We start from the raw sequence: 12,831 nt of genomic DNA on the forward strand, positions 1-12,831 counted from the left end.
AAAAGTCGATGGTACTGTTGATGCCAACACCGAGCAGGATACTGGTGTCAATTTCGATGACTCTGGAGAATTGTCTTTAGACTTCAATGACAAAGGAGAAGACTTCGTTGATGGAGTACAGAACACCCGAAAAGTTTCTCCTGCTGAATAATTTGAGCCTTTAAAGAACACTTTTTAGAGTGGTACAGCAGAGACAAGCATCAACCCAGTGTTCAGGACCAAGACATTGAAGACACCAATTGTGTGGATCAGTAATAGAGATGGTCCTGTTGTACCAAGAACACTTTTTAAAACTGCTGGAAGGCTTGGGCATTGATGGAAAAATAGCCACAGCAAGGTCAAAGACTCAATCATAGCGGTGATCGAGTGAATCAGAACCCAAAATTCGATTGATTCAGATGGTATTCGAAGAGGTTGAAAACAGCCTGAAGGCCTCAAAATAAAAATAAAAAACCAATGAAATTAAAACAAAACAATAGGGAAACAAAATGATGAAGAAAAAGTATGGGAAGGCAAAATAATTGAAGACTAAGAACTGATGGTCGACGTCGGGAAGACATTCACACATGTGCGGTCTCAAGACTTCTGAAAAAGTTAAAGTTACAGTACACTTTTGCACTGTCCTTGGATGATGTCACCCATCTGTGAGAATATGCTGCCTGCTTGTCCTGGGATAAAAAGCTCTGCAGTCAGCTACAATACACCACTGCTTCTGCAACATATTTCACAATTATACGTACCTTTCTCAACTTCTTCATTGCCACCTGGAGATCAGCAACTTCAGCTTCATAGTGGTGTTTAAGATCATGAAGGGCCTCCTCAGCTTTCCGCTTCTCCTAGTGAAGACAAAAAAAAAAGTGTCTGTCATTTTCAATTTCTTTTTCATAACTACAAAACAAAATTTAACATAAGAAAATAACTGGAAAATAAATTTAAAATGCATACTTTGCAAATCTTTCTATATAACAACTGTGCTGACAAAATCTTAGTCAAGAAAATAATTTTCCCTCCAGTTGTATTAAGAGGGAAATTTACACACAAACTTTGTGAACAAACCAGCAAGGATTCCAATGGTAAGTGATATGACAAACATGCTATGTAATGATAAAAAATGTATTAAAAAAAGAGACAGCCTAAACATAATATCAATACAATACAATTGCTTACATACTACAAAATACCACATAGTTCAGTGCAGCTTACAATAAAAAAAAGAGACCAGACATTTCATTTAACTGAAATTTGAATAAAACATTAAAATAAACTTTCAAAACATTCTTCAAACAAGTTTATAGCTGTTTCCTAAAATTTAAGCAATCTGGATTCAATCTGAGATTTAAAAGCAGAAAATAGAATTGTTTACATTTTATGTTCTTAGCCAATGGAAAGAGAATAGTTAGGGAGGAATTTATCAAAGGGCACTAAGCATGTTGGCACATGCTAACCACTAAAGATGCCCATTATATTACTATAGGCATCTTTAGTGGTTAGCACGTACAAATGTGATTGCGTGTGCTAACACACTTAGTGCCCTTTGATGAATTTCACCCTTAAGAAGTTTATATTGTAGATTGTCTTTGCAGAAAGTGATGGATAAACTAAAGGTAATAGGATACTGTCATGCCATGAATAATAGGACCTTATCATTTCAAGCTGGTAAATGGAATGAATGCTTGAGTGAATTTAGGCCCAAATTCACTAAGCAAACCGATCGTGTACCGATCAGTCTGCAAGCCTTTTGCAACCAAATTTCCCTCCAACCCCATTTACTAAAGCCTGTAGTGATCGTCCCATGCAAATTAGCAAAACCCCATGCAAAATAGCCAAGCGATTGATTCACTAACAATTGCTTAGCTATTTTGAATCGGGTTTTACTATTAGCAAACCCGATTGCTGCAGACCTGTCAGTAACTGAGTTACTGTCAGGTCTGCAGGTTTTTAGATACCTGTCTTTTTTATTCATTTTTTTCCATGGCACAGATATTTTGCGTGTGCTACACAAGTAAAATATTTGCCCCATAAAAAAAAATTTAATAAAAGACAGGCAGGCCTGTCAAAAAAAATGTACCCCCACACACACACAAATGCGTCCCTCCCCGAAGAAAACGTGCATCCCAAGCATGGCCGCCCCTCACCTCTGACCAGCAAGGCCCTCACCCTCCCTCCCCGTGACCGGCATGGCCCGCCCACCCATCCCCGGCACCACATAGTTGGGAGCAGGAGGGGTGCTCAGTCCCTCCTGCTCCTAGGCCTCCCACCCCCTGGACACCCCTGGTTGGCCCAGGAGGGGTTCCCGGTCTCTCCTGCTCCTTCCGACAAGGTTCTCATCGTCGGGAGCAGGAAGGGTACCCAGACCCTCCTGTTCTTACGGCAATCTTTGGGAGCAAGAGGAAAGTCCTCCTGCTCCTGCTCCCCTGGCCGCTGTTGCGCAATAGCGGCCTTATGCCCCGCCCCGGCGCATCATCTGATGCACAGGGAGGGGCCTAAGGCACTGATTGGCTGAGGCACCTCGGGCTCCTCCCAGGGAGAGATCGGGCACCCCTTGTCAGAAGGAGCAGGAGGGACCGGGCACCCCTCCTGCTCCCAACTATTTTAAAGGTACCAGGGTGGGTGGGCCGGGCCCGATCGCCTGGGCCGACCAGGGGTGGGCCGGGAGTGGGAGGCCTAGGAGCAGGAGGGACTTAGCACCCTTCCTGCTCCCAACTTTTTGGTGGGAGGTGGGCCGTGCTGGGAGGGGAGCGAGGGCCATGCCGGGAGGGCCGTGCCTGGATGGGGGCGAGGGCCATGCCGTGCCGAGGGAGGGCGAGGGAGAGATCGGGCCAGAGTAGGGCAGGTAGGAGAAATCGGGGCCTGGGGGGTGTCGGGCAGGGCCAGTGGGTCGGGCCGGTGGGTGGGGTTAGTGTAGGCTCTCCTGCCTGCCTGCTCTGCCCCGATCTCTCTTGCCTACTCGCCGGACTCTCCTGCTCTCTGCTGCCATTAAAACCACGAACTTGCACTGCAGGGAACGGCGGCAGAGAGCAGGAGAGTTCGTCGAGCAGGCAAGAGAGATCGGGGCAGAGCAGGGCAGACAGGAGAGATCGGGGCTGAGCCCTGACAGCAGTGACAGGAGGCTGCTTCTCCTGTCACTACTGTCAGGGTATGCGCATGAGCGGGAATCGCTCTCTAGTGATCCTGGCCGTGGGTAGGGGGCATGTTAACGATCATTCCAATTTGCATGCAGGCCTTTAGTGAATTTGTTGGCCAGCATGCAAACGGAAACGGACTGCACACAGTTTGGAGGTTTAGTGAATCTAGGCCTTATTTTAAATGCTTTTTCTTATCAAACTTTTAGAAGATCAGTTAAAACTTATCTTTTTGACAAATTTGTTTAATTTTATACCCTCGCTGATATATTTCTGAATGCCTCTTGTAATATCGCTGTTTGTATGCATTTTATTTGGAACATTCCAGAGCAATTATGCAAGCTCTTAGATTATTGTAGCCTAATGTATACAGGCATTTCTGAGAAGATCAAGAAGGAATTAAAAATAATGCAAAATGTCTCAAAAAGCTCAAAAATGGTAACCAGCTATCTCTCTTTTTTAAAATCTTTATATTGATTGCCTATACAGATTTGGATGCTGTTTCAGACTTGTTTGCTGATAATAATAACTTTATTTTTATATACCGCAGTACCACAACAGTTCAAAGCGGTTTACAGCACTTCCTCACATTAAATGTCATCTGCCATTTTGATGCCCATTCTTCCAGTCTCACAAGGTCCTCTTACAAATTTTCACAATCCTCTTACAATTTAACAATTTTGCGTCATCAGCAAATGTAATTATCTCACTAGTTATTCCCATCTCTAGAGTATTGATAAATATGTTATAAAGCAGCGGCCCCCAGCCCAAACCCCTGGGGAACCCCACTATTTATCCAATAATGTATACAGGAATAAGAGAGAACCAATTATCCTCCACTAATACTTAACAAAAAAGGAGGTTCAATTTTTAAATGTGCCTTATCCTAAAGTACCTTATCCTAAAGTATCCTAAGCCACCAGGGAGACCCATTGTGTCGAGCAGGGGTTCTCTTCTTGAGCCTCTTTCGGTGGCGCACAACACAGAGGAATCAAAGGCAGTCCACTCTTGCCACGATGTCCACTGTGTAAAACTTTGCACATATATGGAGTGGACCAATTTCCAGCTTTACAAATCTCCTGAAGAGACTCCTTAGCTTCTGTCCACGACAAAGCTAAATTTCTAGTCAAAAGCGCCTTCACGAAAACAAGAGACTGTTTCCCCACAGACAATGTAGGCTGACAAAATGGCCTTACGGATCCATCTGGAGATCGTGGCCTTCAAAGCGGGTGTACCATGCTTACCAAATGAGTCAGCACAAACAGATGGTCAGAGATCCTAACTCTTTGGTGACCTCTAGATAGTGAAGAAGCACTCTTCCCACATCTAACTTTTTAAAAATGCGATCCTGTTTCCTAGGACCTGTAGGTTGGAAGACAGGAAAATGAACCTCCTGGTTAACCTTGAAATGCCAAAACCACCTTTGGCAGAAAAGAAGGAACAGCGAAATTCTAAGGAAAGGATCTCTACAAGAGCCTGGATTTTTACCAGAAAAAACACCATTAGCATCAAGTCCAAAAGGGACGCTTCTTCCAGAGGCTCGAACGGAGCTTTGAAGAGGCCTTTAGAGAATCACATTAAGGTCCCACGAAGGGAATGGTGCTTTGATCAGAGGTCTAATGCAAAGAGCACCCTTCAGATATCTGTCGATGTATGGATTAAGACACTAGCTTTGGTCTACAGTCCCGAGCTCTGAAATAAGAGAGCCCAGTGACTCGGACCTGAAGCAAAGCTACAGTGAGGCCCTTGGCAAGGCCTTCTTAGAGAAAAGCCAACACCACCAAAACTAGAGTTGAAAACAGCTCCACACTTTCTTGGGCACACCAATGCTGGAAAGTCCTCAATGCCTTAGCATAGGCAGAAACTGTGGTTCACTTAGACTTGAGAAGGGTGGCAATGACCATGTCTGAATATCCTCTGCGTTCTAACACTTTGCTTTCAATAGCCATGCCATAAGAGCAAAGTGATTCAGATCCTCCATGCAAACTGGACCCTGTGAAAGCAAGTCTGGATGCACCTGCAACTGGAGGCCATGCATGGCCTATTCAAAGATGCAGGAGATCTGTCTAACATGGACTGCAAAGCCAATCTGGAGTCACCAAAATGGCACTTCCCTGTTGAGCTGTGATCCGTTGAACAATTCAGCCTATCATAGGTCAGCAAGGAAAGACATGCAACAGGATGCAACAGGCTGGACTAGCGCGTCTAGACCCTCGCTACCTAGCTTCAATTTTTGACTGAAGAATCCGACTGGCTTCTTGTTTTATGCTGTCACCATGAGGTCGAATTAGGGATGACTCCAGCGCTGGACAATGGCCTGAATTGCTGCCTGCAATAGCATTCACTCGCCCGGATCCAAGGTCTGCTGAGGAAGTCAGCCTGAACATTGTCTATGCCCGCGACATGTGATGCCATCAGCGTCTGAAGATGTCGCTCCGCTCAGTGAAAGAGCATGTAGGCTTCCAGACACAGAGATGCACGCTTGGTGCCTCCCTGCTCATTGACATGTACCATCATTGGCGCAGAAAATTCTGACCGCTTGACCCTCAAGAGTCTTCTGCAATTTCTTCAGAGCCATCAGGATGGAATGCAGTTTCAGCCTATTGATTGACCACCTTTTCTGAGAGGGCGTCCAATGTCCCTGAAGTGGTCGTCGGATGCAATGGGCTCTCCAGCCCAGGAGACTTGCATGTCATTATAACTACCCAGGAATCGATCCACAGAGGCACACCCTTGGAAAGGGACTGAGGATGAAGCCACCAGTGCATGCTGGCACGAGCCTCTAAAGTCCATGGTAGAGTCTTCTATAAAGCATCCATCTGAGGAGACCAATGGGAAAGCAACACCATCTGGAGAGGATGCATGTGGGCTCTTGTCTTGCCCAAGGCACTACATCCACGGACCCCAAGACTTTAAGATAGTCCCTCACCGACAGGGCAGACTTGGTAAAGAGACCAGAAATTTGGGAGCATAGCTTCAGTCTGCGTGTCTCTGATAGAAAGACACAGCTGGCCACTGTGTGAAAGAAGACTCTCAGATACTCCAGGGATTGAGTGGGCATCAAATTGCTCTTTTGGTAATTCACAATCCAGCCCAGATCCTCCATGACACGGATCACTTGATCCACCGTGTGCTAACTCTCAGACATTGAGGGGGCTCTGATCAACCAGTCGTTCAGGAAGGGATGCATCTGCATCCCCATCTTGCACAGGTGAGCTGCCACCACAACCATCACTTTGGTGAAGGTGTGAGGAACTATTGCCAACCCAAAGGGCAGAGTTGAAAACCGATATTGATTTTCCAAAATATGAAATCTGTGAAACTTCCTGTGCCCTGGGAAAATAGGGATGTGCAAGAAGATCTCTGTCAGATCCAGAGAGGCTAGAGTGATGACTCTCCCAGAGTCTTTCTTTGGCACAATTAGGTATATGGAGTATCTGCCTGAGCACAAATGTTCAGTCAGCACCATCTATATAGCCTGAACATCCAGCAACCTTCTCACAGTGGCTTGAACCTTTTCCGCCTTTTCCGGGTGACCTGCAGGAGAGTCCACAAACCAATCCATCAGAGGCTGGGCAACTTCCAGCTTGTAGCCGGACTAAATGATGTCTAAAACCCAGCAGTTGGACGAAATTTGACTCTAAGCCTGCTGAAATTCCGAGAGCCTGCCTCCGATATGCAGAGGGACCTCCCTCAGCCTGGCATCATTGAGACTTCTTGGTAGATGGAGCAGCTCAGGAAACAGAGGCCTGGTTGCACCTGTGACCTGAAATCCTCTGCCTGTAGCCCTGGGAGAATTTTTGCAACATGGAACTGGAACACTGACGAAATCACCTGGAGCCACAAAAATTAGATCACTCTGATCCTCTAGAGGTTCTGGATCTACTATCAGGCAGGGACTTGGGCCAACGGTTCACCACAGAATTCATGAGATCATCCAGGCCCTTGCCAAATAACAGTTGCCCCTTAAAAGGGAGTCTGGCAAGAGTAGCTTTAGATGTAGAGTCACTTGCCCATTGTCTGATCCAGAGCATTCTGCATATAGAAATAGAATAAGCTGATGCCTTACCCAGGACACAAACAATGTCATGCAGGGCATCAGCTACATAATCCACACCAGATAAAAGAAGTTGAGGAGGAGGTTCATCACCCTCACTCTCCAAAGTGTGCACTCTGGATAGACAAACGCATATGACAAAGGACTCCACTGAGGCAGCTTTGACTCCCAAAGCCACTACCTTAAAAAGTCTCCCGAGAACTACATCCACTTGGCGGTCCTGCATGTCCTTAAGCACCACTTCACCTTCGCTGGGAAGTGAGGTGTGCTTAGTGACCTGTGGAACCAGGGAATCCACTTTAGGTTGACTAAAAAGCTGCTGACACTCTTGTGCCATAGGATATGGGACATAGCTCTTGCTACCCTGAGAGTTTCTTTCGGAGAGTCCCACTATTCCGAGATCAAGAGGTTAATATCAGGATGCCAAGCAAATGCTGAAGACTGCGCTCTCACTCTACACATAAGAGAGGAGGAAATAGAAGGAGCCAGCTGAGTGGCTAAATCCAATTCCTGCAGAGATTCTGAAATAAACTAAACTAAACTAAACCTTAAGTTTATATACCACATCATCTCCACGGATGTGGAGCTCGGCACGGTTTACAAGAACTTAAAATATAGGAAGAGAAGGAAAAAAAAAAGGTTTACATGAACTTATATATAGAAGAGAAGAGTAAGGGGGATAGAATTACATTTTAGTGAAAAGCCAGGTTTTCAGTTGCTTGCGGAATAATTGGAGGGAGCCCAGGTTCCGCAGCGGGGTAGTAAGGTTATTCCAAATACCTGTGATTCTGAAGAGAAGATATGGCAAGGCTGCATATTTAAATAAACGCAGAACCATGGGATTGTCCCCTGGTTCAAGCGACAAAGCATGATCTAATGAGCCTGCATACAGTCCCGGTTCACCTGCCGCTTGAGGAGTATCCCTCAAAAATAAGGGATCAGCAAAATGAACATCATCTGTATCTACGGGACAAAGGTCTCCCAAGTTCTGGACAGAGACAGATTAGATGGAAGATGTGTCTTGTGAGACACCGCCACGTGGGGATGAAACTGAGGCACAGGGAGACTGCAGAGGAGAAGCCTGGCTCTCATGAAAGGCTTTCGACAAAAATTTCAGAAAGTCAGAGAAGGCATCCTAAGGAGTGCTGAGTCACCCTGAGATGACTCTACATTGTGTTTCTTAGGCTGTGGGGCATCTGCGTCCTTATGCACAGAACAGCCACTATTTCCAGGCCCCGAAAATAAAGGTGGCCATCCCAACAGGCTAGTTGCTCTTTTTATCACCTTAGCATGCAGGGGAGAGGTTAGGCTGGCTGCTCCCGCCAATCCGGTCAGCAATGTACGTGGCACAAGGATGCTTCTAAGGCGCACAATTTGCACAATCCTTGCATGTATTTGGGATAGCAGAACCCAAGGACTCCAACCCTACCAGTTTTGAGACAAAAATTAAAGTTTTGGAAGTGCAGGAAATGTTTGAAAAAAATCACTAAAACTCGAAAAAAGCTGCTGTCAAGAACTTTGTGCCTAAAATTGCTACTTAAACTTACTAACCAAAGAGCAAAAACAGTGATTTTGGAATTTTTGAGGAGAGGGAACAAAGGGGTACATGCAGGGACCCTCAAAAACCTGTATTTCTGAGTTTTATTATTAAAATTCTATTTTATAAATATTTGTATTTTTTACTGTATTATTTTGATGATTGTCCAGCTCTTTTTAGTGTAAGCCTAAACTAAACTAACTAAACCTTAAGTTTGTATACAGCATCATCTCCACAATCGTAGAGCTCGGCACGGTTTACAGAAAATGGTGTAGAGAAGGAACTCCAATGAGGGTTACAGGACAGTATAGAGAAAGTTTAGAGGGACTTAGTATAACAAAAAGGAGGACATATTACATTTTTGAGAATAGCCAAGTTTTCAGATGTTTTCGGAAAAGTTGGAGGGCGCCCAGATTCCGAAGTGGGGTAGAAAGGTTATTCCAGCGCTCTGTGATTCTGAAGGAGAGGGATGTCCCTAGTTTTCCTGGATGGGATATGCCTTTTAATGTAAACCGCCTAGAACTTTTGGTTATGGCGGTATAAAAGAATAAAGTTATTATTATTATTATTAAATGCTAGGTACGCCACTGGCATCACTACCTGTGCTTTAGTTTCTAATGCACAGCAGAGTTAAATATTTACAAAAATATTAAAATGAATTAAAAGACTGTGATTCAACTTAAGAACATAGCAAAATATTTTTAGAAAATAACCCTTACGCTTAGCTCCATGCTTTCATCTGCTAACTGCATAACAGTAATTAAAGAACATTCTTCTGCTTAACTCCAACACAAACATTTTTTTAATTTAACTTGCCTAATGGGTGGAGTGCCTCTAAAAGGAGGGGGGAGGGGGAAGAAAGTTTCATAGCAAAGGTGGGTCAATGTTTGTGTATTTACCAGAGTCAGAAATTGCCTTTTAGTACAAGCCCACAAAGCAAACAATACCTTCAGCATACTCCATTTACTTTCTGGGTGGGTGGGGGGGTTGGCCTATGTATAATAAGAAAAGCCTAAAAGGTCAAAGAAAGGACTATCTTTAAAACAAAACAATGAAATTCAGAGTGGTAAGGCATGCCAGAGTAATCCCCCTGATAAGAGTATCTTGATGCTCCACCTATAAGCTGCTACTCATGTTCTATTCCGTTCACTCGTAAATATAGCCTGCTCATTTATTTATACTGCTAAATGAAGAAATCTGAAGCAGCAACACAATAAATGGTTAGGAGAACAGCAGGAAAGGCATTTCTCTAATAGGGAAAATTGATTCTTTTCTATTGTAATGGAAATAATATTTTTTATTTCTACAAAATCCATAAGAACATAAGAATGCCGCTGCTGGATCAGACCAGTGGTCCATCGTGCCCAGCAGTCTGCTCACGCGGCGGCCCCTAGGTCAAAGACCAGTGCCCTAACTGAGACCAGCCCTACCTGCGTACATTCCGGTTCAGCAGGAACTTGTCTAAATTTGTCTTGAATCCCTGGAGGGTGTTTTCCCCATAACAGCCTCCGGAAGAGCGTTTCAGATTTCCACCACTCTTTGGGTGAAGAAGAACTTCCTTACATTTGTACGGAATTTATCCCCTTTAAGCTTCAGAGAGTGCCCTCTCGTTCCCTCTACCTTAGAGAGGGCGAACAACCTGTCTTTATCTACTAAGTCTATTCCCTTCAGTATCTTGAATGTTTCGATCATGTCAAGCTTCAAGTTTAATTAAAATTTCTTATACCGCCTAATCAGCCTTCTAGGCGGTGTACAAAATCATAAAAGAAAACAATAGCTAAAATACAAATTTAAGAAGACAGGGGGCGACAAAGACTTTTGGAGACATAAATCATAACAGGTGGAAACAAGAGGATAATAGGCAAGAACTACAATTTCAAAGATAAAATATAACAATTTAAGGGAAAAACAATAGGAGGGTAAATAAAATCATTCTAAATTTAAAAAAAAAAAAAAGGACAGTTAAATCTCAAAGGCATCGATGAAAAGAAATGTCTTTAGCTTTGTCTTGAATTGATTAAAAGTTGATTCATTGGTAAATAAGCTGGGATACTATTCCAGAGAGAAGGAGAAGTCACAGAAAAAATAGAAGATCTCATAGTGTTTATGGGCGAAGAGGCTCAATTTCTCTAATCTTTTGCTGTACGGCAACTCCTCCATCAACCTTAACCATTTTAGTTGCTCTTCTCTGGATCATTTCGAGTAGTACCGTCCTTCTTCATGTACGGTGACCAGTGCTGGACGTAGTATTCCAGGTGAGGGCATTCCATGGCCCGGTACAGCGGCATGCTAATCTTCTCTAATCTGTTCATGATCCCCTTCTTAATCGCTCCTATCATCTTATTTGCCCTTTTCGCCGCCACCACACATTGCGCTGATGGCTTCATCGACCTGTCGACCAGCACTCCCGTCTCTTTCCTGGGGGGGTCTCTCCAAGTAACGCCTCAGACATCCTGTATTCGTGTATAAAATTTTTGTTACCGACATGCATCACCTTACACTTATCTACGTTGAACCGCATTTGCCATGTTGTGGCCCATTTCTCAAGCGTGTTTATGTCATGTTGCAGATCTTCACAATCCTCCTACATCTTCACTACTCTAAATAACTTAGTATCGTCTCCAAATTAAATCACCTCACTCGTCTTACCAATTTCCAGATCGTTTATAAATATGTTGAAGAGCACGGGTCCAAGCACCGAACCCTGCGGCACTCCACTGGTGATGCTTTTCCAGTCCGAGTATTGTTCATTTACTCCCACTCTCTGTTTCCTATCCGCCAGCCAGTTTTTAATCCATGTGAGTATTTCACCCTTGATTCCATGGCTCGCAATTTTTTGAAGTAGTCGTTCATGCGGAATCTTTGTGAGTTTTAGATTGCAGAAAAGAACATACCTGCTAAAGAATAGTAGCTCCAATGCCTAGGGGTTTAGTTGATTTTTTTTTTCAAGTTGAAACAAAATGAAAAGGAAATATTGAATAAATGCTATCCAATACAAAGACAACAAATTGGTAAATATCATATAAAACACCAGAGGAGGAAGTAGAAGCAGTCACTCCTCCAAACATATTTTCAAAGAAATGGCACCTTCGCACCCTACACTATTAACTTCTCCTTCCGGCTGCAACATTCTCCAGTCCACAGCAACCTGGAGGAACAGCACATTTTCCTTCCCTGCCCCTCATTCACTGGTTCATGCTGCTGCCTTCACAATCTGGCTGCAACAAAAATGAAGCTGTGTGCTCAGCCAAAGCCCAAAGCACACCACCACTGGTTTCCCAGAGTTATATCATGGGGGTGATGGAGGAGAGAAAACAATAAAGCCAGCAGAGGAACTCATAGGGCTATGGGTCCAACTTATCAGTACTTATTGGAGCAGACAATCAGCAACTCCCCTGGTGGGACCAGGAATAGAATGTGAATTTACAAGAAAGAAGATTAGCAAAGGTAAGAACCTTATCTTTCGTTCTGGTACAATCCCACTCTATTCCTGGACAAGTGGGACGTAACAGAGCAGCCCTCAAAGTCAGGGTGGGACTGATGAGCCGGCTGCCAGAAATGAAGAACTGAAAGCAGAATCCTGCTTAGCTGCCACATCTATCCTATAAAATCTAGTAAAGGTATGCAAGGAGGACCAAGTGGCAGCTCTACAAATCTCTTTTGAGAAAACCGCTGCAGATTCTGCCCACGAGGAAGCTATGTCTCGTGTGAAGTGAGCCTTGACCAAGAGGAGGCTGCTTCGATATAGGCAAATGAAATGACCACACAGATCCGTCTGGAAATGGTAGCTTTCAAAGTCGGTCTCCCCTTCCAGGCTGTACCGACCAGCACAAACAGATGATCGGATAGACGAAACTTATACACGAATACAGGATGTCCGGTGTAGTACTTGGAGAGACCCCCTCAGGAAAGAGACTTGGGAGTACTGGTCGACAAGTCAATGAAGCCGTCCGTGCAATGTGTGGCGGCTGTGGCGAAAAGGGCAAACAGAATGCTAGGAATGATTAAGAAGGGGATCATGAATAGATCAGAGAAGGTTATCATGCGGCTGTACCAGGCCATGGTGAAGGGATCAGCAACCTCTATTATGATTTTACCTGAATTACTTTGCCTGA

The 12,831-nt window shown here is 44.3% G+C and overlaps 1 protein-coding gene across 4 annotated transcripts in view; it reads right to left on the reverse strand.

Moving 5' to 3' along the window:
• Positions 1-12,831, reverse strand: part of RASEF (RAS and EF-hand domain containing) — a 214,242-nt gene that overhangs the window by 140,652 nt on the left and 60,759 nt on the right. For all 4 annotated transcript variants that reach the window (XM_033927395.1, XM_033927414.1, XM_033927404.1 and 1 more), the window contains exon 4: positions 741-836. In XM_033927395.1, the coding sequence (XP_033783286.1) occupies positions 741-836 (96 nt within the window). The remainder of the gene's footprint in view (positions 1-740; positions 837-12,831) is intronic.

The sequence above is a fragment of the Geotrypetes seraphini genome, chromosome 1, assembly GCF_902459505.1.
Source record: "Geotrypetes seraphini chromosome 1, aGeoSer1.1, whole genome shotgun sequence".
In the NCBI taxonomy this organism is placed as follows: domain Eukaryota; kingdom Metazoa; phylum Chordata; class Amphibia; order Gymnophiona; family Dermophiidae; genus Geotrypetes; species Geotrypetes seraphini.